A 26,655-nucleotide genomic window follows, 5' to 3' on the forward strand; every position below is an offset into this window, starting at 1 on the left:
TAAATGTGTTTCATAAGGTCCATTCCTTTCCTACTTAACTGGTCTTTTAGAATTTGCATATTAGCATGCAAAGAAATGAAGGTTGGAGTGTTTTAGTACCGCTGAGACACGTATGTCGGCCTGTTGAATGAGTCTGCATTCTGCTGGGAATGGAGAACGTGACAGCAAAAGCTACTCGTACTTGAGCTGGCAGAAATGTAAACAAGGATGTTTTGTTTGCATTGCAGGACCTAGAATGAATAGTTTTAAGCCAAATGTTACAAAGTAGTGATTGGTTTGCACACATGGGAAAATTTTGGCTTTTGTGAGCAGTATTTAATCATACTTCTTCAGGAGTCAGTTAAATCCTCCCCTGATTTTAGGGGCCCATCTCAGTGTATGCGTCAGTGTAACCTGCTACATTACTCTTTCTGACTCGTTGTCTCAAATTGAATTTTTGAATATTGAAATGTTGTTCTCTTTTAAAATGCACCTCTTTCCTCACTCAAAACATTTTTCTACGAAGGATGAAGCTACAGGTACAGTAGCATATGGCTGTAGAATAGTGATTTCTTGTAGCATAGGGGCTCAGATAGGAGCCATACAAGTGTTTAGACTGGAGACACAGATCAGAGCTATTATCTGCTTATATGTACCTGGAGTTGATGTGGCTTTTTAACATATGTTAGAATGTGATAATTGCTGTATAACCTGTGTAATTGCTGTTTTCCTGTTAGTCACCAGTGATAAATTCCACCATGTTTCTAGCACCTTTCTTCATGTGAGCTTAATGCAGGATTATGTGGTATGTGTTCTTAGAGCTTTCTGTGGTGATGCTCAGCTTGACTGTTAAATATAAATTCTTTCTACTCCTGCTGAATCTCTTAAATTTAGGAGGATAAGAATATTGAAGAGAAGGGGAGGTGCATGTACACAAAGAGATCATATCTGACTACCAGACTTAGCCTATCTAGTATTTATGTGACCAGTTTACTTCATACTGGTGTGGAAATGCTGAAGAGTAAGTGAAGCGGTTTTGCCTTATAGCCTGTCTTCATAGAAATGTTTAAGATAGTTCATAGAAGTGCCAAACCTTTAGAAACTGAGATTTGGATTTCTGCATAAGTAGATTTTCTGCCTTTTGGAACCGGGATTGCTTGCTGATTTATTTTGGTTTTCTTTCTGTTCCCTTTCAAGGTTCTGCCACTTTGCACCACTGGCAGCAGCTGGCTCAGCCTCACCTGGGTGGGATCCTGGACCCGAGGCCTGGGGTTGTCACTAAGGGCTTCAGGACCCTGGACCTCGACCTGGATGAAGTGTACTGCCTTAATGACTATGAGGAAGATGAAACAGGTGAAATTTCTTACAAGGGCCTAACTACCTCGACGCCAGTTCAGCACACAGAGACCTCAGGTGAGAGGTCACAAGCACAAGTGACTGTTTCAGACAGCAAGAATAACCGCAGCCAATCTCAGGCTTTCACAGAGGAGATGCAGGAGTCCGCGACTGACGATGATGAGGGGTCTGGTGAGGGAAACTCGTTAAGTCCAGTAAAACTGACATCTTTACAGGATTTTGATTACTGGGCCATTCTCACATCTGTCCAGAACAGCATCCATAGTATTGCTTTGTGTGTAGCGTCTGCACGTTAATGCGTGCAATAGTTAGAGCATAACCATTCTAACATTAGCTCAAAAATCCTTTCTTTAATAATCTTTTAATTTGACTTTTTTTGGTAACAGCATTTGTGGTCAATAACTTACTCTATTTTGATAAGAGAAGGCTGCTAAAAGGAAGTGGTTCATTCACAACGCCTTATGCTGGCATGCATGGGGCTTGTATGGGTATTCAGTTCACTCTTCAGTGTATATAATGTATAGACTATATATATTTTGTATGTTTATAGTACAGATATTTTCCTGACTCATCATGAGAGATGATGCCATGCTTTAGCTTCTGTGCTTTGTAAAAAAGCAGAGGCAAAATAATGACAAAAGGTGAATCTAAGCTGCCTTTACTGAAACAAATAGAAGTGCCTTGAAAATCAAGCAAAGCAATTCTGCAGGTTGAATTCAGTTACCTCAGATAGTTACCTGTTTTTAAATTCTCAGATAAACTCAGTGGATAAAAAGAATTTAAAGGATGTCTTTACATGGAGAATAATGGCATTTCCCTCATCTCCTATTCACCACATTATTCTTAAATTCTCTCCTTTATATTTATGCCATGTTAAGATGTAAGTATTTTCAAATGACTACCTACTGCGTGGTCTCTTATATGCTCTGAACTGATTTTTGCACTCATTATGATATGAGGGTGCAGGTGCTCAGACTGTGGATGTGTTTTGAGTTTTTCTGTTTGTTTGTTTCTTAACTTTTGTAAGAGCACTACATTTGGTAGGATTTGCCATAGGTGAAGAACTGTATTTAGTCCAGAGTCAAAAAGCTGCCAGAACTACTCTTTCCTTCAGATTTCATGTTTATGTGTAGCTACTTTAAATGAGGACGCTTCCCTCTCCCTCCTTTTTCTGGAATAAATTATAACTTATTTGACCACTCTTTAGAAAATTAGATGATGTCTCAGGGCTAGATGATAGTATTTCCTCATTTAGTGAAGTACAGAGTATCCTCAGCTCACTGAAAAATAGCAATTCAGTGCTCTAACCTTTTGAAAGAAAGCTACTGCTTTCAGTCAGTTACTGTAAGATGAAATTTCTTCCAAACCCTTCAACTTCCTGTTCCACTGCAAAAATTTACTTTAGCCTATGAAATCTATTGTCCAGAAATAACAATGATACTAGCTGCTTTTTTTTTATTAATATGGAAATGAATAAGGCCTCAGCTACAGTTCTGTGCAGGTTTGGATATTGTCCAGGTGTTTACCATTTAACAATAGCAAGAAAAGCTGGAGATCTAAAAAAATACGGATTATGATCAAAGACTGAAATAACTGGCTTTTTGTGGGGGGAGAGAACGGGGGACAAAGAAGAAAAGATTCAAGAGAAGATACATATTTTTAAAATGTGTTGCATGCAGAGAGAAAGGGAACAAGCAGTTCTCCATGTATTCAGGATGGAATAATTGCACAAAAAAAGGCTATCGGGGCTGCATCTTGGAGAAAGAATTTTCTAATTATAAAGGCAGTAAGCACAAGAACATGTTAAAAGTTGTAAGACTTTATTATCAGGGACTCTATATATATACTCACATATATTTGTGTGTGTGTGTATACTTTTTTTTTTACTGAACAGATTAGAAAGATAATGGGTAATAATTTGGGAGAATTCTTGGTTTGGAACAGAAAAACAAATTTAGACCAGCCCTGTGATTACAAATTGGCAGGAAAGACTTTTAGTTCCCTCCATTTCTTCTTCTGTTATAATCTGGATACAGGTCACTGTAGAATAGGTTACTTCCTAGATCCTCCTGATACTGCCTGGGAGAGCTCTAGTTATCTCAGACATGGTTTCTAAGCATATTTTCTATTTAAAAATTAAGTAGCTAAAAATCTACAAAACTGTCCTGCTGGTAATCTCATTTCAGTTTGTATTTTTTTGTTGAACAGTTTTGGTACGTTATAGGAATACAGAAATTTGTCAAAATGAGTAACTTCTGTGTAGAATAAATAAGTCCACCTAAAACTTTAATTTCCCAATCTTTACTCTTTCTCCAAATGATCCAGCTGCATAGGATTTAAGAGCATCCATGTGCCACCACATTATTATAACAATAATAATTGTTATAATAATAATTAACCACAATATTATTTGTTGCCTTGCTCAAATGAAGAAGTGAAGATACTGCCATATCTGCTTTTTGTTGAAGCAATCTATCAGGTAGTATGCACAGAAGAGGTACTGTGGATGTTTTTAGTGTAGGCGCTTAATGCGATAGTACTTAGAATCCACAGTCTTTCCACCGAAGAAGAATTTGAGATCAGATAGGTGTGTGGTTAGGTTTTGAGGTTATTTTGTATTTAAATATTGTACAACTCCTCCTCCTCCCAGAACACCTCCTCAGCATTTTTGCCTATCCTTGGATTCTTGCTAGGAAACACCATGCAGGGAGGGCTGCACCTCCGTGCAGGTGCCACTGTGCATGCGGATGTGCATTTCCATAGAGCGCTGTTGCAAGCACAAGACTGACCTCATTGCTCACATGATCTTGTGGCAATTCCAGGCTTTATACAGAGTAGGGTCTTGCTAGGGAGTGTGCAAGTAAAGTAATAGTAATAAAAAAAAAAAATGGGAAAAATACCTTGAATAAAATGTTTAGTGGGAGTGTTTATAATGAAGGATAGTTCCACTGTGAAAACTCTAGCTGAAGGGGTTCATAAAAGCCAGACAGTACCCCCCTACAGTTGCTTTTGGCAGGCCATAGAGTCTGGCAGTCTGTAAGTACAGTTCTTCTAATGTGGGAACAAAACATTCAATACGTGAGAACAACATGTGTTGGAAATACAGTGCCTTCATGCATCATTCTCAGCAGGCGTACGTCGTGCTAAGCTTTCGGGTAGGTGTCTGCATCGCTTGATCTGGATGCTCTGAAAGTTCTCTCTTACCGTTCTTGCAAGGAAGATGTTCTTGGGCAGAGTACTGTGAGGTGCTGTTCTTACTGCATTTTGTGGGTGTATACAGGTACTGTTCTCTGTAAATTTGAGATGAATCCTAAGAAAAGTCTTTTTAATGTCTAGATCCAGGAAAGTAAACATTGCTAGTAATGCCAAAGATCTCCTGCAGCCAAAATAAATACATTCAGAAGAGATTATCAGATGTTTCTTGCTGAGTGATGGTCAGAAATCATGCTGTTGAATTGTTCTGTTTTCTAGGTAAGAAAAAGCTATAATTCTTAACTTTTTTCTGTTCCAAAGTTAAGAATAGTAGTATGCATTGATATGTCAAGTAACTTCCCCAGCATATATTCAGATTATATCCTGATTAGGGCACTGAACGTATTTGGAAGAAATTAATGCAAGCATAACTTATGACCTGCAATTGGTCTGTTGGAGCTATGTAAACCATCAAATTGTGTGGGGGCTCATTAGTTTGGCTGGGATTGTAAATTCCAGAATTGTCATTCCAGTAACACCCAGAAATTTTTATGCCACTTGAATGGAGATCCTCAGTGTAATTGGAATAATAAAGAAGTTATAGGACACAGCTATGTTAATATCATCTAGGACAAGTAACTCTTGCAGCACAGATTTTTTTTTTAGTCACCTCAAAATATATTTTTATTCATTAAAATGAATTCTAGTGTATCATAAAACTACATAAATACATAAAACTATTTTTTAAAAAATTCATTGTCTTTCAGGTGCACTTTTTGTGCAAACATACAAATCGCAAAATCATTTTGAAGCTAAAAGAGTTATGCTTAATTCAAGTTTAGGATATGCTTAACTGAGTGTGGAAACTGATCCTTCAGCACTTGTGCTTTTTAATTCTGTTGATTGATTGTTTTGCTTTCAGTAGAAGATGTTTACATGGATTTTCAGGATCAGCTGTCCATACTTAATTTTTGGACCTTAACAATGACATGGAGGTCTTTCCAAACAGATGTCCAGAATTATGGAAAAACATAATGAATGCCTTAAGTCTGAGTTGTTTTTAGCAAGATTACTATATGTGCTTTTAGGAGGTTATCATGGTGTAGAAAAGTAATACATTTTGTAAATTGTCTTAGAACTAAGGTGTTGATGCATATTTAAATAATGTATCTTTTAAAATATGGTATGAATATTTCACACTGGTTATTCCTTTAAGAGAAAACTGTCAGCATTTGAGCTCTGTGCTTGTTAAACTGTTAGACTTTTGATGCAGGTATCGTATTCTGCATAAAATCGTATTTTTTCACATCTGTATTTCATAATTGTATGCATATGATGAGCCTGTCTTAGCCAAAAGAAAGCTGAGAAAATCCTATGCAAAGAATACTTGTCTTTGATTTCATGCAGTTCTAGTAGGCAAAATAAACAGAAAATCCAGAAATGTAAATCTTCAGAAAAGAATGTCATTGTCGCTTGCTTAAGGAACATAGAAGTAATATTCCTGGCATGGAAGTACTGCTTCTTGGAGATTCTGAGCATTCGGTTAGCACTGTTACTGAAGAACATTTCTTTAGGAGGCATCTACACCACTTTGGGGTAGCACCGTGCTCACATTTTATTTGTTGTATTTATCACACATCTTTGTTTTGTTTTAGTAGCTAACCTCTTTATCTGCTTTTCTTCTCTACTCACTACTAAGAAAAGGAGATGGAAGACATAAGTAGAGCCCTGGCCCAGAGGGCTGTGTGAATGCTTAGTGCTGAGTACTTAAGTAGGTATTTTCTAACTGTGTCTACTTTCAGTTAAATCAACTCAGCTTTGCAGCTTGCATGTGTCTTATCCACATGAAGTATTTTACTACAGACATTCTTTGATTACAATTCAGGATGAATTTGAGATAATATGCAGTGTATATTTAGGTGGTGTATACAAATGTAAAGTTGTGTGCATGCTTCAGCATATCCAATATTCTCCCTGCCGTGTCAGCCAAGAGCTTTCAGTGAAGGTAGCGCTGGGTATCAATGTTTTCACCTTCTGTCAACTGGAGGGGGTGAACTCTGCTGAATTTAGCAAGTACATGAAGCAGTAATTTTGTCCTGCCCTGTGTAGATTCATGACTTGTTTTTGCCAGCTAGTTTTCCATAATTTCACCTTACCTGAGAATGAACATGGTGGCGTGGAGTGCCAAAAGTGAAGTCTGTAGCCTGCATTCCAAATGATAGCACTGAAGGAAAATACCTTCTTTCAAAGCAAGCAGAGATTTTTCCTATAGAGCAATAAAACAAACTTCTTTAATTTAAAATTAATTAATTATTTGTCTAAGAGCACTGTTGCCCAACTGTCATTTCACCTGTATCTAATGAGCCTGTGTTAAAGGGGTGCACAAATTCCACTTTTCTCTCTAGTAAGGACCTGGGAACTTGGTCTCTTCCTTTTTGTTAAAACGCTCAAAAGAAATGATGAGCCAAATGGCTTGCTTCAAAATGGGAATAAAACCTGACCCTTGCACCTGATCAAGTCTTACTCTGAAGATTTTATTTTTTTAAAAAAAAGTTTATATTGATATAACTCTGTATTTGACAAACGAGTGTTTATATAATGCAAAGATTTACTGGCCACTTTCAGCTCTCTGCCTCCTCACTATTCACCTAACAGAGAAATAGTCTGGACCCAATGTTACAAAAATTAATGCCATTTTAGTATAGTTACCTCTAACAGATCTTCCTCAAATTCAGTTCGTCTGCCACCTTTTTGTGGACGGGACCGGCCACTAGTGTATCTGCTCTCACTTTGAACCTTTCTCTGTACAAGCTGATTGAAAACCCAGCTCCAGTGGGTTTTTCACGGATTCCCTGAGCAGAAGGATGCGCCCCAAACGCATCCGCTAGGCTGCCTGCACTGAGCAGAATGGCCCCTTGGAAGCTCTGAGTGCTCGAGCTGGGCCTGGAACAGCTCTGAGCGATGTAAAACCAGCTTTGTGCTGTGGTTAGCGAAAGGCTCTGCTTGACCAGAAGATGGAGCTCTCTGCAGTCAGCTGCTCGAGCAGTACCTGCTTATTCTGCAGTACTTTACAACATGTTTTTACAGCAGTGTTTGTACTTAGAAGAGTCTTATCTTGACTATGCTTGCTTTTTTTCCAAAATGGCTAAGGACTGATTATTTAAAGTGATCATTTCAAAAAGAAATGAAAAATGTTTAGGTTGATTTTTAGTTTAGAGGGAAAATGCATCTAGAGTTTAGTTTGTAGTTTCCTGATGCATAAAATTACGTGATGTTTCTGTACACTTTGTTAAACATTACATTATGTACAAATTGTTTTTCATGCAGATATGAAGCTTCATTGTTAATCTGCCACTTCTTTGAAAAAGAGGGTATAATAAAAAGTGTATGTTTACACCCATTGGCACATGAAGCAGATGTTCCTATAGTCAAATCTGTGTAAAACAGATGGAAGAAGGGTTTTGCAGATGAAATCATTCAGCTGTTGGTATTGCAGATCTTTACTGGAAATATAAGCTTTGCATCCTGAAAAGGATTTTCCTCTTAAAACCTCTGCACTGGTTTTCTTCAACACTCAGTGTTATATTTAAAACAATGGTTTGCTGTGCATGTGAAGATAGTCTCTGTTGTTTTAAACTTGCATATTACTTCTTCAGCAGTTTATACCATTTCAAGATTTGTTCATTCTTATGTGAAATTGTTTGGTTAGGAATGAATCATTTTGTTTCCCTTTTATGAACTTTGTCCGTTTACAGCAACAGGTTCTCACTGTCTTTGTATTGTGTCCAAAGGATGGAAAATGCAACAGCAGTGTGATACACCCCATTGTTGACTGAAGGAGGATGAAGCTGGTACAGGACTTTTTTTAGTGGTATTTGAGGGTGGAATACCTCTTTGGAAAATTTTTTTGTTCACGCTAATTTGTTTCCTATTATTAGGATCAATGACTTCTCTACTTTTAGCAGCCTTCTCCTATCTCTGACTCATTAATGGCAATGAGTCTTGCTTTTGCTAATGCAGCTATGTATCTTCAATGTGCCTGTTTCCAATCTGAGGGACTGTCCGATGGGTGTTACAAACTGGAAAGTGTAGTTTCTTTATTACAGCTATGTGCTTTTTTGGGTTGAGCTTGCAATCCTAAGCTAGCATTGCTTTACTCTGTTCTCTATTCATCATCCAGGGAGAACTGCTGTGTTTCTACTTAGTTATGTCGAAGTCCTTTGTTTTTTTTCTAAATAACTAATTTTTTTCATGTTCAGTTATCTGACCTTTTCTCCTGATTTTAACTCTCTACAATATAGAGAGAATCATGATTGCTAGGCTGTGCTCCCTTGTAATAGCTTTTATATTGTTCACACTAATCTCTAAAGCAACTGGATACCTGAAGCATCATAATTACCGTCTCTGGAGGTGAAGTAGAGCTTATTGTTATGTTATGCTGTGCTGACATTTGAGTGTGTTAACATGACACTCCAGTGTGGGTGGTTTTTGTTTTTGTTTTTAATATCTTTTTTAAATGTATAACAGTACATCCCTAGTATTGACTAGATGGACAAGTTAACTCAAGTCACACATTGTTTGCTTAGCCACTTCTGCTTCCACTGTTCACACTCCCCATGCTCTACCCTTCACGCACTGCTGATCTGCTGTGTCCTTAAAGGACTACCTAACTGCACACAATTTTTTGAGCTGTGATACTTTTTGTATGAAAAAGGGAACACAGCCACAATTAAGACTTGCCTTGCTTCTGCTAAGCATCTCTGGAAGTTCAGAATGGTGTTTGGTCCAGCTGGTCTGTCTGTCTGTCCTTTGCAATGTGTTAATGGTTGTGTACTGTGGTATTAAAATGTGGCTTACTCAGGGAATGGCTCAGAGGGTTGGGCAGGACTGAGGGGGGAAGGAATTGCACACAGGTTTTATTGTGCATGTCTTTTGATCACAGCTAATTTTGGTTATTAAGTAAGATAACCTATGCAATCATGGTATCTTTGATATAATATTTAACTATGAGTGATTTTCAATCAGCCTTTCAGATGCATGGCTCTTAAATTTCCTAATTATTTTGCAGTGGCCACAACTGCATTGTACAGCAAATTAATATATGCGTGGAAGTATCATAACAAAGAGAAAAGAAATTGGCTTAAGTGCTTTGGGTTTTGTTTTGTTTTAAATTGAACTATATTGCTGCTTTAGCAATAGAATAGCATCTTTACAGCTGCGTTTGCGGGACTATTCACAAATATTTGAAAACTATTCACAATAAAAAATTGCTGTATACTGCAGCTGAGGACGTATGTTCTTAAACAATCTTAAAAATACATGCACAAAAGAATTGTCACAGATGTACAGTAGTGGATCCAAACAACTACCTGTTCCTTATTGTGGATGTTAAAAGCCAAGCAGTTAAGGAAATAGCACTGTGCATATCCCTCACACCCACCTCTTCAATGTATGTTCTGATAGCATTAGTAAGCTGGATCCATTACTGAAAAGAAAAAGTAATGGGGATACCTTTTTATGAATCAATCTAAAACCTGAAATGCATGAGTATTCAGAAAATCTTAGTACTCCTGAGCTGGTGCTAGCAGATGTTTGTTGTAACTTCCCATTTGTTGTAACTTTCCACTTGCTGGCAATGTTAGTGGTTGGGAAGTTTCAGCATAGCTTTTTAGCACTGGCCTTGGAGTCCTAGATTTGTTTATTTGGAGAACAAGTATCTCTTAGAACCCTATAATGCTTATGTATTTTGCTTTTCTTGCATTGATCCTGTCTGAGGTACCTCATCACTTTTTGCATCTGTCATGCCAAAACCCACAGAAGTTTATTTTTTTCCTTTTCTGTGCAAAATGCAAAGAATTTGCTTTTTTTTTTTTTTAATTTAGTACCTCATCCTGGGAAGTGCATGTCACAAACCAACTCCACCTTCACCTTCACCACCTGCCGCATTCTGCACCCTTCCGATGAGCTCACACGAGTTACTCCAAGGTAAGGGTTTCCCATCGTGGCCAAGAGTTCAGCTACATCAGAGTTCCCTTGTGTAGGAAGTGCAAAGCAATGGTATAAGGAAAAGCATTAGCCGCATTGATGGATTATAACAGACCCCCGTATTATTCCTCTTAATTTCTAATTGCTCCAACTTGATTTTATTTGACAGGCATGTATAATGTTTTCCAAAGGCAACCAAAATACCTTGAACTTCTGTATTCTGTAATTAAAAAGTTGCAGAATCTGATATAATTAAGCTGGCTTTCAGTGTCTGAAGCTGACTACTCTTACGCCCAAACAAATTATAGGCACAGTAAGAACGGTCATTGTTACATTGGCCAGAGTATGTGTTTCCTGTGTCATCTAAACAGAAACGGATAAGAGCACCTTCCGGGGAGGAGAAATTGAATTTTTTGGTACAGAAGAGAAAGGGAGGAGCTGGTGAAGAAGCCTAGTAACAGATGCTTCAGCAGTGTCCAGGAAGTGCATGAGGAATGGAGGGAACGTGACTTAATCCAAAACACAGAAGTGGCTACTCTGTTCCTTGGTGCAACTGCCTGAAGTGAATTAATAGTAGCTAGACTGAAACTAGTGAACTGGCTTTGTAAGAGCAAGTAGCTCTTGTGTGTATAGGCACAGCCTTCTGAAAGGTGAAGACTTGAGAATCAGAGAAGGTGAATGAATTTCATGCCTAAAGAGTGAACTTTCCTTCCTTAGGAAATCCAAAATCAGTTAAGTGTGTTCTCCTGTTTAAAAGGACACGATACCTTACTGCTTTCTCTGTCCCTTTTGGCTCCTAAGTGGGAGCGCACCACTGTGCAAGTGCCCGTTCAGAGGTGACGGATCTAGACTTGTTTAGACAGCAGATGGGCACTGACTATCTAAGGAAAGCATGAGAAGCAAGGGATTTAAGTATGAGCACCTGCAAGTTAATAAATACATGGAAAGGAAATAGATGATGATGACAACATTTCAACTTCTGTTTCTCTTTCTGAATGAAGCCAGTTCATCAGGCCTAGCTGATTCTTCTCTTCTGTCGCCTTTGTCTTCCTTTCTGTTCAACACTGTTAGGAAATGCAGCCAATTTTTTTTTTTTTTTTTTTTTTTTTTTTTTTTGGTGAAGAATTGCTGTGAGTTGTGGTTATAATGAATTCTATTATATTGGTTACCAAACCTCACAAACCATACCTGACAGCTACATTCAGTAAATGTTCAGGTGCCTCATTTTCCCAAAGTTTATCTTTTATTCAGGAGGAAAAAGACCCAAATAAATACTGTCATGTTTTCAGCAGACGTGGTAAGAAGGAGCTCCTTAAACTATAAATGATTCTTCACAGGTCATGTGAGGAGGACAAGGAAACTGCATTATGTCACGTTATGCTGGGAGGAGATATAGGGCAGACATTATGACCCAGCGTGGCAGGGGGTGAGCAACGCTGCCAGCAGTGTCTGTGTTGGCAGGGTCATGTAGAAGGAATGCTAGTGTGTGTGTGTGGCACCAGCTAACCCAAAGAGCTGAGATATCTATCTGCCTGATTGCATTTTAACCTAACCTCTAACCCAGGTTATGCTCTAACCTGACTAAATTTCATCTGAGGTGCTCGTTTGTTTGTTTTTTCTAGATCTAACTCGGACACTGTCACTGGGCTCAGTTGTTGAGGCCAGTTTGCATCTGTTTCTGTGGTTGCCTAGGCTGCCTGCAATGTTGGTCAGTCCAATAGGGAAAATATTTCCCACTTAAAGCAATGCCAAAGCAAGGAAGCAAGCAAAGTGACACCAGCGTAACAACTGCTTTCTTGCAGAGATTTTTTTTTTTTAACTGCACCTCAATATATACCTGTGCTGACAAATTAGTAGAAATAGTGATCTAAGTATTCGTGTGACTGAAACCTGGAGCTGAAGAAATGCAGCTACTGGAATTATAAGCCAGTTTTTGTCTGATGACTGGGAAATTTTAAAAGCCTGGTATCTAACACTCAAGTCTGAGTTTCCAAAACCTATGTGGTCCTGCACTATAGAAAGTCAGAGTAAGTTCCCAGTTCTCTTCCTTTTTCTTCCCCTCTCACATGCTTTTCAACCCTACTTCTGTGTTTAGCCAGTCTGGGAGATACCCACAGTGACTGTCATTGCTCTTTAGTGCTGCCACCATAAACTCTGTGAAGCTCATAAAGCTGTGAGGATGCGGCTTTCATCAGTGGTATTACGAGAAGAGTTGTGAACTAAGCCCTCCATTCCTCCCGGGTGCCTGTTGCCTCCTTGGCTCTGCTATAAGGAAACCTCCGCTGCCCACTGATCTCAGGCCGGGCAAACTGAAGGAAGCGTTGTGAGATTTTAGTACGCGTCTGCCACATGCCCTGACAGCCAAAACCCACAAGGTGGTGCAAGACGACAAATTTCAGGACTGCTTAGCAAGGCAGCTTTTCAAATTATGGCACTCTCAGGCGCTCTTTAAAACATGCGTTTCACTACCGTTCATGTGTAGGAACATATGGGACTCTTCTTGTTGAATCACTGCTGTGGTATAAAAATCCTTTAGCAGTTGCACTTGCATTCTGTAGAGCCTGGTACCGTACCAAATGATTGTAGAGGTTCTGCTGGTGAGATCCTATTTAGTCATGGAGAGAAGAAGTGACTTAAGATGTCATAACATCAGGGTAATACTGCCTTTAGTAAGGTGTGTCTTAAAGATGATGAAATACTGTTGATTTTCAGGAGATCACTGGACTATAGTTTGTAGTTCTGTTGAAACTCGTGTCAGCTTGATTGCTAATTACCATTCGTCCAATTTCTAAGATTGTCAAGTACGTGGAGCTCGGAACAAAAAATTCTGATGTGTCTAAATTTACATTCACAGCAGCATTGTTTCAGCAGAGCTCATTAATTTAAGAGGTGAAGTAAGACTCTAACTGCCAGTCAAGATGTAACCTAGGCCCTTTTGCCTATCTCAGCAAAAAGATGCAATTCATTTATTGACCTCGGGCTTCTCTATGCCTAGAAATACAGCCAAGTCGTCCAATTGTGGCTCTTTGATACATTTCTTGATACAGAGAACCAGCTTCAGTTGTATGTTGTGGCAGAGCCCATCCAACAGATTGGCTCTGCTGAAAAGGAGGGAGATCCCACTTTTTTTCACCATCCCTGCACTTAGCTGCTTAGTTTTCCCCCCTCTTTTACGTTGACTTTGGTGCTTGTGTGAATCTTCAAGTATTTTCTGCTTGCTAACCTGGCAATATGAAGGGGAAGATTTACTTCTTTAAGCATTTGTGAGCTGTTAGGTCAGTGAACTCTTAGCATCAGTGTTATGTAGTTCATGATCCTTCAGATGCCATTAGAGAGAGGAATCCATACCTACATGACATTACTGTGGAATTCACTTTGTGTGTGTGTGGCCAAAAAGCTACATTTCTGCATAGTTAGAAATATTTGGAAAGCTTTTTTTTTTTTAAAAAAAAAAAAAAAAAAAAAGCTGCAGGGAGCCCTTGGAATTCTCCCAGGTAGACATGAACTTGGAGTGTTTTTCATTCTTTATTTGTGGAGTAATGGAGTAAACCATGATGAGTGATGTTCCTTAGACTGCCATGAATTCTTAGTAGGGATTATTCACAGGTAAACATGCTGTGGCTAACCTGATCTCTAACTAACAGTAAACTTTTTTTTATTTTTATTTTTTTTAAGAGTGGCCCTGTAGTACTAGAAACACTTAAAACCTTAGTATCTAGGAGCTCTCTTACTGGGGCATAGAGGAACTGGAATGCCTCTCTTGTGCTAATAATTCTTTAGAGATGGATGCTGAGTTACATCCATGTTCATCTGCATGGCTTGCTTATGGGGAGAGGATAATGTTCCAGAATGAATGCTATTTGATATGCCTCAAAAAATACCAAACCCTAATAACCAGCAGTAGTGTATTTAAAATTCAATAAAATAGCAATAAACATATGTATGTAATGTTTGTCAGTTGTTCTAAATCTATAGGTTATTTCCCCACTTACATTTTCTCACCCACTGCCTGTATATAGCTTATCCTGAGAGGAAAGAACTGGAGTTGGTGGAAAGTTTAGCCTTGTTTCAAACTATAGAAATTAATGTTACAGCGAGTTAACAGTAGAATGGCTTTCTGTTGTGTTTGGTTGCTGCTGAGTTATTAGTTATACATTAGCTGATTGATAGCCAAGAGTTTGTTTGTATTTTTTCTTTTAATGATTGTTCCTACCACCATTCATCTCCTTCAAAAGTCTGATCACCCATACTCTTCCCATTAAATGTTACCAAATTCAGCAAAACATAGGAAGGGAAGGAGCGTTTGACCTTACAGAAGTGCCAGTTGCTGACAATACTAAATTCCAGCATTACTAGAATGACTAGCAGTTCTGTCTGCTCAAAATTGACACTAAAACCAAATCTGTCTTGCTTATAATATTGGTCCTAGTCCCCTGCTGCTTCCTTGTCTTATGAAAGCAACTGGGAGTTAGGAGAGCCTGTAGATCGGGGGGTGGGGGAGGGAACCCAAAAAGAAAAAAAGAAAAAAAAAGAAAGTGGAGCAAGCTGTTGATCACAAACCTGTTGATTTAATAGTTTATCAGTATAAATGTGGTGTTGGATGTGGGGGAATGTATTAGTCCCATGATACTGGCTGATAAAGTATACAAAGTGAAGAGTTGCATTTGATATTTGTGTACTGGCATTTGTACGTTTGTGAGGACCTGGGGAAAGTCAGTTTCCTGTGTGCTCTCAAAGTGGATAAAATTCCATGCTCGGGGTTAAAAATCGTGCAGTAAGTTTTAGGACCCTAGTAGAGAGATTAATTTGACTCCTCCCCTTTGCTTTCAGCCTTAACGCAGCACCTACTCCAGCTTGTGGCAGCATTAGCAATTTGAAGGGCACCCCAGTGGCTACTCCCTGTACTCCTCGGCGTCTGAGTTTGGCTGAATCCTTCACTAACCTCCGGGAATCCACAACGACGATGAGCACGTCTCTGGGGCTAGTGTGGCTGCTGAAGGAAAGAGGCATCTCGGCAGCAGTGTACAATCCACAGAGCTGGGACAGAGGCAGCAAAAGCACCCTCCTGAACGCATACTCCCCTAAAATGGCGATCATTCCTTCCACTCCACCAAACTCACCTATGCAGACACCGTCATCTTCTCCTCCATCTTTTGAATTCAAGTGCACCAGCCCACCTTACGACAACTTCTTGGCTTCGAAGCCTGCGAGCTCAATCTTGAAGGAGGTGAGGAATAAAAAGAACATCAGAAACAGTGAGAGTCAGACTGATGTGTCAGTTTCCAACCTTAATCTCGTGGACAAAGTCAAGAGGTTTGGCATCACCAAAGTCGTGAGTTCAGGGCAAACGCCAGCTCCTCCTCTAACTGATGACCAGGGACCTCTTCTCTGTGGAGCACAAGGACCAGTGAGGGCCCTTGTTCCTGGAGGCCTGGCACCAGATGGTCTCCCATTGGGCTGCCCTGCTGTGACAAGTGCCATTGGAGGCATCCAGTTGAACACGGGTATCCGAAGGAACCGGAGCTTCCCCACCATGGTGGGTTCCAGCATGCAGATGAAAGGCCCAACATCTCTCACTTCGGGAATCCTCATGGGAACCAAGCTCCCGAAGCAAGCTAGCTTACGATGAAGGACTTTATTTTTACAGCTAGTCTTTTTAAATAAAAATACCAAGATTCTTTCTCTGATCCTCTTTCCTCTTTCCCCTTTCCCCCTGCCCCTAACCCCTCATTGCCTCTTGAGTTTGACAAATCAACTTTGTGCCTAATGGGAGAAATGTGTAAAGTTTGTACAAAATGTGTAAATATATACCAGATCTATTGTAACTAATTGGATTATTTTACTGTTCAGTTGAGTGCAAAAGGCTCTACATTGTGATTGCTGTATTAAGGTTGTTAACTTGCTAACCTTTTCAAAAGGTTTTTTTTTAAGATGCACTGAAAAACAAAAATGACAAAAAATAACTTGACTAGAAAAAGTGAATTCTGTAGCTAGCCTAACTTGACAGGTGAAGGCGCATGGAAAGGGTATCAGATGTGTTACGTGAGACCTCAGATTACATCACATGAAGCACGGGAGCATTTGTGCTTTCGAACATGCTGAAGAAAGCACTCGGTTTAGCATTTGGTCGCTTTAACTTTGCCTTTGTAGATGAGTTGAGCTGAGTTGTTGGCATGCCTGGATGGAAGACATTTCTTTTTCTGTTCCGTATTCCCTTCCTCCCCCTAGTATGAAAAACTTGAACCGATACCACGTTAAAGTCAGCAGGCCTGCTGAGTACCTGGAACGCTGACGTATTTCTACCGCTGCTGTTTTGTTTGGCACATCTATATTCCGTGTGACTTGTTCTGTTTTTTCAATGCTGCACTGGATTGTGGAGGGAAAAATGCTTTACCATGTGTTGCTGCCACTGAAATGCATTTTGCCAGTGCCCCTAAAGAAAACGGTTTTCACAACTGATGAGGTAAACGTGGCAGCTGACTTCCTAGAAGCCAGTGTTGCAGCACACATGGACAGATAAGAACGTCATGAAAGAACATGTAGCAAAAACAGTGTTAGGAAAAGGTGTCCTTGAAACCTCAGCAGAGCTGCCGCAAAAATATTTAGTAACAGAATGGTACAAGCTGGAAAAGCATCTGGTGACCATATTGGTCTACAGGTTTTATGCACATCAAGGACTGCTTGTTAAGTAGCCTTGTAAAACAAGGTGAGAATACTTCTACCCTTTTCCTGTTTTTTTCTTTTCTTTTTTTTTTTTTTAATTACTGTTTTTCTTTAAAGAAACATTTTCCATCCAAAGTTTGACCTTAGCGGAGGTAAAAGTGTGTAAATTTTTTTTTTTTTTTTTTTTTTTTTTTTTTTTAACTCCTACAGTGTTAGGGGGAAAAAAAAGGAAACAACCCCCCCGGCCCCAAGCCAAACATAACCCCTGCCTTTTTCAGGAAGGAAACAAAAGACCTCACACAACATTTGGTCACAGCCAGGAGATCTTAAGTTACATTGAAATTTTCTTCTCTGCTTCTCCCAGACTTCTGCTAGGTGCTTGTAAAAAGAATTTAAATACTCGAACTGAGACGGACAAGATGGAGCTTATTTCTAGAGTGCAGCTGAGGCTGAGAACCTTGATGGTTTTGGAGGAGAGGAGAGGGGAGCAAGCAGCGCGGAGGGTCAACATCTGCTTTCTTGTCCTTGCAGTTCTTGCGACATTTAAATCAAGCTCCCAGTTTGTTGTTACTGTTACTACACTACATGTAATTGCCGTGAATTGCCATTTGTACCAGACTGTTACTAAATCATTAGCACTGATAATTTCTTGTATAAATGAAACTGTCTTTTAGTCTTTGTGACGAGAGATGGGTGTTTTCTTTTGAATGAAGTAGTTATTACATTTAGTGCTATGGACACTGAAAATATTTTTGAGAAAGAAAAAACACATCGGTCAATTACTGCATGTGTTTGAAGACTTCTATTTATTCTATTGAACTTAAAGTGTTTTAGTAAACTGTCATCAGCTCTCTTGCTGTCGTATGTGTGCACTTATTGCAAGTAAATTTAAGTATCTTTTTATTTGAATGTATCTTAAAACAGTAGATAGAGTAACAGTTGATTCTGAAAAATCATGGACTTCATGGACCATTTTATATACCCAGAGGAAGAAAGCAATACCACATGGGAACTTAAAATCTAGAAGTTAATCATGCAATTGGGAAGTATTATTTAGCCTTTAAATAAGCAGTAGGAGTTGTCCACCCACCAGAGAAAGCAATTGTAACGCATCAGAAAGATGGAACTTAAATTTTCTTCACTAGTATCAATAAAATAACAGAAAAGTTACGTTGTGTATCATTCAGTTTTTTCCTGTTTGGGGTTTTTGTTGTTTTTTTCTAAGGTGATAAATCTCCCAGCTTGGTCTCCTGCTTTCATCCCTCAGTCAAAGCGAAACAAGAGCATCCCCATGTTTGTTTTCTAATTCTTAGACATAGAAGTGGTTAAAGAGTTTTGAGACTTAAGATGGTCAGAATACTTGTGTCAAAACACAAAAAGTACGGAAGTGGATGCATTTTTTTCCCCCTTACTTGAATTCCAAGAGAGAGCAATCGGATGCGACGTGGTCAGTGTACTGCGATCGAGAGAGGGGTGGGAGCGCCCTTGTTTAACATGATGTAAAAACTGTGGTGACAAAATGTGAAAGTCCAAAGATGAGTGAGGAGGAAACATCCTGCGCTTTCCAGCAGGGGCAGGAGCGCGGTCTGCTGTTAGCTGCTGCCCTCGCTATGGACGGAGGAAACAGCCCCCTGGTTAAACGTCCCGCTAACGTGAAACTTGAAAACACTGCACCCGCCACCAGAGCTAAGCTACGGGGGAGGAGCTCGCTGGAGAGCGGGGTAGTCGGGCGATAAATCATAGGAAGATGCGTTTGGGGAAAACGCAGCCTCATCTACTGAGAGAGGGATGTGTGTGTGAGATGGAGAGGGAAAGAATAATGTTCATTCCATGTATTTGCCACAGAGAGGAAAAAACAAAGAGCAAAGATGCCAAAATATGTTTTGGAGAACTTTCCTTAATATAGTATATAGTTCCGTGCGACAGCTGCGGAAAGACTGGTGCCACGTTAGACTGTGCGCGTACAGGCGGCGTGGCGATGAGAGATCCCTCTTGTCCGTCAGACGTCAAGCCTGAGGGGAGCCTTGTGATGAGGAAGTTAGTGGTTAACTGGGAGGGACTCGGAGGAGGAGCACGGGGCCTCCAGCAGGCTGCACTTAAGGACCAGCTGAATTAAATAAATACCACTCAAGCAAAGGCGAGGAGCTGGGTGGCCCAGAGGCTTTCTCATGAGTAGGAAATGGAAGGAAATCTGGAAATGCTCACAGATGTGCGGAACAGATAATAAAGAAGTGCCAAAGGGTACTTGTAGTGAGACATCTTAATGAAAGTTGATGCTTAGGGATGTAATTTTTTAAAAAAGAAAAGTTTTACACAGTGAAAATGCATTTTTTAGTGATAAATACTGTATCAGAATACTGTGTGATCCCTCTGGACCTGATCTGTTCTGTCCTGCCCTCCTCTAAAAAGTAAATATTTATGGTCAGAGGCATGAGCCTAAAAGTACTCCCATTTGAACTGGAGAGACTGCAATCATAGAGTTTACCTGCACGCGTCTTGTTGCAAAACTGTAGTGTTAAAAGACATGAGCACTTTGAAGATGATACATCTCCTCCTGTTGTAGTTAAATAAGATTTGAATCATAAGTCTGACTTGACAACCAGACTTTTTTTTACAGGCTTATGATGTGTTTTATGTAGATATCGCCATGAACAAAGTCAGGAGCTCGTGGCACTGTGTGGTACCTTCCTGCCCCTGTAATATGAGGTACCAGCCACATGAGTCCAATTTCTGGATCCCTTCAGCTATCACGCTGGTCAGAAGCTTCAATCTCTGAGCTCACTGGCCGTGCGGCAGGGCATAAGTGACAGTGACACGTCACTCAGGAAAGGCGAAAGAAAAGAACGTGCAGAACAAAATGGGAAGGTAAAATGATGTGACTGCACCTAAAGAGATTTGTAAATCAGTAGTATGAGAAATGAAAATTAAGCTGAGCGTAATGCAGTGCTCTGCACTGTTCCGTGCTTTTCCTTGCAGAATCACTACCCACATCCCAAGGTCTCACCCATTTCTGGTGGGAACTGCTGGTTGCATGGGTGTTTTCCCCTCAGGTAAATTAACTGCAAGCTCTCACCAGCTACAAAACAAACACTGTCACTGGTCCCGCATAAACCGTTGCCTTACTCTGGGTAGCACGCTGCCCTCAGCTGTACAAGCGGTGCGTGCGTGGTGGGATTTATCCTGGCCCGGAGGTCCTTGCCGTACCTGCAGTACCTGCTGGCTGCGCTGTGCCGCTCAGAGCAGGGCGCCCCAGGGAGCCCCAGTGTTTCGTCGCCAGCACAGATCAGTCGGGAGCCTCTCGCCCAGGAGCGGAGCTGCTCGACCGCAGCAGCCGCTGCAGCGCGGCGGAAGGCTGCTTCCTTCGCTGATACTGGAAGGTGTGCAGCCAAGCAAAATAAGCTGTAAATCCCCAGCCTGGGTAGCCAGCGACCACCCCTGATCTGTGTGTAAGAGCTTCTTGGCTTTGTTTCCCCGATGTTAAATTGTTCTGACACAGGAGGCTGAAAAATCCCCCCCCCCCTCCATGGCAGCACTGCGACTGTCACACGTCCCTCGCGGCAGCGGCGGCAGCGGCAGCCCTGCCTGTATGCAAGCCTGGTTGCTTGGTCACCTGAATCCCATCAGGGAAGGGATCTGCCTGGCATTTACCCAACCCTTGAAACAGCTGTATCTTCCTGCTGGGTTGTGCTGGGTGCTGCTATGCTGTGGCTGGCAAGGTCCTAGGTGAGTCTAGCGTAACGTATAAACTACAGGAAGCAGACTTATTGGACACCCTCTTTTCAAGCTGCATCTCTTCTCCTTCCAAATTGATAGATTCTTTTTTTTTCCTCTAACCCATCCTGGCTGATGTGCATGGCTGCTCCTGCAGTGACCTAACTCTTTGGATTTGGGAAGAATGGTGTTTGCTATTTGAGCTGTATTGCTGTTTCCCGATGTTTTTGAAAGTTTTGAGAGTATCCAGAAGGGTGCATATTTTTGTTCACTTTTTTTAATTTGGAGCTATGCATCTTCTCTGCCAGCTGAGTGAGTAATAAGTGAATAGATGTGATTATATTCACTTCCAAGCTATCACGTTTCTAAAAGTGAATTGTAAATCCAATCTTTCCAAAGGCCTGGGCCTCCAAGGAAACTTGTATTTAAATACGCATACAAATTTGGGGGATTAGTATTCACTGGAGGACCTACAGAAGAGGGCTTCCAGGTTGCATTTCTGGGAGAAGATGTCTTGGAAAAAATACCTGTGTTGACAAAGGCCACAGAGAAGCCAAGGAGGAAGAAAGTGGAGACAGCTGAGGTCAGGGGAAATGGAGGCTGAGTCAGGCTAAATGCACCAGGATACATGAAGAACTACTGGAAAATGTCCGTGGTGGTCTGCCATGGGCAGGGCAGTCTCTGGGGGATGAGTCTCCCTAGTGATTCTAGTGAGTTTTGGAGAAAATAGGTTATATCAGCTCATCCTGTCCACCCTCTCATTTTTGCTTCTGGAAGCAGTATTAGTATCTGGAGAGTTTCTTAGTTTCCCCTTGAGGACAGTGAATTACACCACTAGGTGACCCAGGCTGCATAAGACATCCAGAAACTGAGTCCAAAGCACTGGGACAGCTTCAAAGCAGAATGAAACTACTGCCTAAGCCAAGCACCATAAGGCAAAGTGGCTGATAAACTATTGCGTCTTCTCAGAAACACTCCTCCATCCTTGCAATATCAAAGTACCTTAGAAACTCTACCACATACACCTTCACTGTACGGCGGTGAGGAACGTGGTTATCCACCTGGACAGCTGGGCTGGGGGTAAGAGGAGGGCGAGGGGCCGAGAACGGCCTATCTTTAGCTTGGGCTGTGGTCATGGGGGATGTTTCTGGAGAGCCCAGCCCACCAGTTCAGCCCTCTGAATCTCTCTCCTTTTTCCTTTTCCATGAGTTCAAACCATTGGATGTCCCCACTGTATAGTGCTGGATTTAACAGTCGCCTCCACTTTCCTGAACACCTTTGTTAGCAGCTTTCCTTACCGGATTGAAAAATCCAGCAAGGTCTGTGAAATGTGCCCTACGCTCCTCTGGCACAGGCAGGACCTAACGCTGGTAGCCCTCGTCCTTGCTGAAGAGTTTGCATTGCTCAGCCGTGCCGAACATCTCCTGGGGCTCTGCTCGTACCCGCTTTGACTTGATGAACCTGCCAAATGAACGCATGGAGCAGCAGGAGGGTAATGAAGGCCTGAAAGTTATTGGTGTTCAGCAACGTGCTCTGCTGTTGCTGTAGGCAGTAGGCTTTTATGTATGTAGGAATGACAGATATTCAAGAAATAGATGATGTTTTTATTTCGAAGATTACAGAGATTCTTGTCCCTCTGAAACAGGCTTCGAGCTGTGCCGAATCCAGTTGCTGTTCAATTGACGCGGGCGTTTGGGAGAGATTAGAGCTTTAACAAGCCCGTGACCGGGTTTTTTTTCTTTAAGAGAATTTTAATGAACTCGAGGGAGGCAACAATCAAACACCCCCAAAAAGCCCTTCGCGGTCCTGTGAGGGCGTCGTAGCCTTTGCAATTTGTCCGACTTGCAACCTCCTCCGCTGGGCAGCAGAGAGGGGGCTGCCCGGTTTGCGCTCGGGCAGGGGGGCTTGGCACCGCGGCCGAGCCGCAGCCGCAAACATCTGGCTGCAGCGCGCGTCCCCGGCTCGGCGGCGGCGGCTTCAGCCGCTGCGTGCGGCGGCGGCTTTCCCGGCCGCGGCGGGCGGCGAGCGCCGAGGGCGCAGGCGGTGCAGCCAAGCGGCGCAGGGCAGAGCGGGGTTTGCTCGCGCCCTTGCAAAGCGGCTGGCGTCCCTCTGAGGGGAGACTGCGGCACCGTGGGCAGGCGGAAAGGGAGGCAAATTCACCAAAAAATAGCAGCTCCAGCTTCTCCTAGTATCCAGGTGCTGGGCTCAGTGAAACAAATAATTGCTTTTTTACTGCCTTTTTTGTTTTAAGTGTATGAAACCCCAGGGCAGATGAGAGTGTGTTGGGTCAGGTGCAGTGGCATAGCTGAGATTTCTCCCCCCCCCCCACCAGCTCCGAGGGAGACCTGCTCCTTCCCCCGGCCCGAACACCGCTCGCTTCCCGGGGGCTGGCTGGCTGCCTGGATGTCCCCTGGATTTCACCAAGTCGCTTGCAGCCTGCTCCTCCCTGCCCCCAGGAGCGCTGCTGTTCTGTAATAGGACAATTCCATGTGTTTCAATGATTCCTGCAGTTGCCCCCAGACTGGTTCTCCCGTGAGTGAGAACGAAGACGACCTTCCCTGCACTAAAGGTACTGCTGAACCTTCTAGTCTGTATCTCAGCAACATCTCAAAAATCAAATGTTAGTTCTGAGCTGGGTTATAAGTAGCAGAGAGGGGATCTGGGCTGATTTTAGGGCTGTAGATTGAAAACTGCAAACGTGAAGCTCTCCCTGCCCCACGCTCCCACTCCCTGAAGCTGCCTCACCGGAGCAGGTGCTTTGGTTTTGCAGCTTTACATTGCCTTGAGGTGCATCTCCGTGCAGGTCTGTCAGGGCCAGGCACGGCAACGCCTGCCCAGGTGAGGTTTTTGCTAAAAGGCTCAGAGACAGGTTGATCCAGGAGGCACGTCCACGCACAGGCAATGCGCACTGGCAGCTTCAGGCTGTCTGCAACGCGCACTTATATCTTGCCAGTTTACTTCAACGCGCAGTCAGAAGGGGGCCCCCGTTTATCAGTACTGACTGCGCGCAGGAAAAACATCCAGTGAAACCATCACCTCTGCCAGTAGGGATGCAGGCGCAGAAATACGACTGAGCGTTCGCCGCAGGGTTCTTAGGGGGCTCTTGGGGGGAAGCATAACCATGACCAGGTGTTTTGGGCTTTCACCTGGGATGGGGCAGTGCTTGCAAACACCGAGCTGTGTTGCAGAGAGCATAAGGCCTGTTTTGATCATACAGACTCATTTGGGTTAATTCAGTGAAAGGGAAATAATGTTTTTTATCATAGTCTCTTACGCAGACTTTAATAAGTAACAAGTTATTAAATTCAGTATGTTTTAAATTCTCATTTGGATTCCAGGTGAATCACTGCAAGTTCCTTTATTCCTTTTGCCTATTTTACAGCACTGGCACAGCTGAAATATTAAAAGGAGGAATTTCTTCCCTGTGAGAGTGACAGAGCACTGGGGCAGGTTGCCCAGAGAGGTTGTGGAGTCTCCTTCTCTGGAGATCTTCAAGGCCTGCCTAGATGCAACCCTGTCTACCATGCTCTAGGTGACCCTGATGAGCAGGGGGGTTGGACTAGATGATCTCCAGAGGTCCCTTTCAACCTCACCCATTCCTTGATTCTGTGAAAAGTGGCATGTGCATGGCTAGAAAAAAAATTAGACCAGGTTGTGTCTGAAGCTCTCCAGCATCCAGGAAACATGGCAAAGGTGATTACATGCAAATGTGTCACTGTCAGTGGGCTGGCAAAGAAAACAGTGTTCTGTCTTAATCACTTTCAAAACCAGACAAGTTTTGCTTGTGATAACGATAGGAAGAAAGCAGCTTTAACCAAAAAAAAAAAAAAAAAAAAAAAAAAAAGAGTCTGTTTTCAAGATTTAAAATGAGCAAATGTTTGGTTAAAAGCAATGGTGATTGCAATGGTGATGGATGCTTGGTGAGGGTGTTATTTTGTACCTGGGAACCTGGCCTTCATCCCCGTGGCAGGAGTTCTGCACTGCCGAGGACGGGGTCGTGAGGCTCTTCTTACCCGAGAGCCTCAGGCGCAGCGTGGTGGTGCAGTAAGGCTTGTGCAGGCAGTGGGAATGGAGAGATGGAGATGGCTCTGTTGTGGTGGCAGGGGTTTGCGAAAGCCCCCAAAACGGTCAGCCGGCTGCACGTGGGACCCTTCACGTTCGTTGGCATCTTGGGTGACTTTCAAAAGAGGTGAATGGGAGGAAAAGTTGTGTTACTGCCTTTGCCAGTCCACTGCACCACCTGCAGGAAATGAGAGGGAGAATAAAACCACTTTTTTTGTTGTTTTTTTGCTAATGTTGACATTTTCCAGTAATAACCTTAGATTTATATAAATCTCCCCCCACACACATTACATTCTTTTTAAAAAATAAACCAGGGATAGAAATATTTTTAGTGTTGCTTAAATATTCCTGTTTTTTTTTAAAAAAAGTGAAATACTAACATAGTTCCCCCCCCCCCGTTGCTTTTAGAAAACCCACCGCTTTGGTAAGAAATGTTTTAATACATGCATTAGTTTGTATTTTCCTTTTTTTTTTTTCTTTTTAACTATTTAATTGATTTTAATCTCCTGTTTGAAAGTGTTGGGGGGGGGGGAAATGGGCATTTTGGACTGTTTTGCCATGGGCAACGATCAAAGGTGAGGAGAGCATTCAGGTATTTACAAGCTCATTGTATTTGGAAAGGAACTGAGAAAAGCTGGAATCAGCACCTTGGAAAGTGGTTGACTGGAAGGAGCTTGAGAAGAAGAAAAGTTCATATAGAAAAGCAGTTGCTCTGTTCTTGCAAGATGAGAGCCCCAAAAGGAGAAGTTTGATATCTCTAAAAAAGAAAATTCCCTATTACCATTTGTTGAAGTATCTGTTGTACTGCAAATTTTTGCAATGCTCTTTACTGGTGATGTCTCAGCTGGTGTTAGAAACAACTATCCTCCCCCAAATGTTTTGACTGTTTTTGCTGTGCTCAGCAATTGGCATATCTGGTTTGGTTCTGGTATAATTTAGGGTTAGTCTAATTTTTTTCTATTATCTTCTGTATATTGTTTTTATCTGTTGTAGAAATAGCTACTGAGCTATTCATCTATCTCTTTCTTTCCTTTGGTTAGCACATGCTTTTCAGAACACGAAGATGTTAAGCCCCCTCTCATGAACCCACACATCTGGGAGAAAGTCTGTGAATCTAAATCACCTCCTCCTCTCAATCCAGGCAACTCCTTAGCCGTGAGAAACAGCTGCTGAGGCAGCCCCAGCAGCTGTGGGAGGGATTAGCTGGGGTAGAGGAGAGCGAGTGTGAAACTTCTCCAGCCTGCCTTCCAGCAGGCAAGCGCAATGGCAAGAGGGCTCACGGGCAGAGTTCCTCAGCACCTGCTGGCTTTGCGCTGGGCAGAGGACGAGCACAGATTATTCCCCGGCTGTGAGTGCGGAGCTCTCTGCCCTTCTTTTTGCCGAGAAAGGGTTGTTGCCCTCCTTCCCCCCACCCCCAGGTGGGAGATAGCCAACCAAGGCTGCCTCCTTGGGACCTGGGAGCAACCCCTCCCTGTGACTACTCTGTGATTAACCAGCTTCAGAGCCTCCTCTCCTCTCCCTTGCAATCAGCTTTTGCTGTTTTTATGAGGTTTTCCTCACCCCAACACTAAAGGAACGTTCAGCTCACTGCAAGGCAAGGTTGTTCTATTTATTCCGTGACTCGTAGCTGTGAGCAGAATTTTCACATTTACTTCACTCTTTACAGATGGGGTTATCATGAAGACAGTTGGCCTTCTCTAGCAATAT

The 26,655-nt window shown here is 42.1% G+C and overlaps 1 protein-coding gene across 1 annotated transcript in view; it reads left to right on the forward strand.

The window, feature by feature from the left end:
- Positions 1–18,345, forward strand: part of TRAK1 (trafficking kinesin protein 1) — a 109,707-nt gene extending 91,362 nt beyond the window's left edge. The window contains exons 15-17 of the mRNA XM_062569463.1: positions 1,177–1,506; positions 10,410–10,512; positions 15,343–18,345. Coding sequence (XP_062425447.1) covers positions 1,177–1,506; positions 10,410–10,512; positions 15,343–16,141 — 1,232 coding nt within the window. The 3' untranslated portion in view covers positions 16,142–18,345. The remainder of the gene's footprint in view (positions 1–1,176; positions 1,507–10,409; positions 10,513–15,342) is intronic.
- Positions 18,346–26,655: the final 8,310 nt, after the last annotated feature.

The sequence above is a fragment of the Rhea pennata genome, chromosome 2 (genome assembly GCF_028389875.1).
Source record: "Rhea pennata isolate bPtePen1 chromosome 2, bPtePen1.pri, whole genome shotgun sequence".
Taxonomy (NCBI): domain Eukaryota; kingdom Metazoa; phylum Chordata; class Aves; order Rheiformes; family Rheidae; genus Rhea; species Rhea pennata.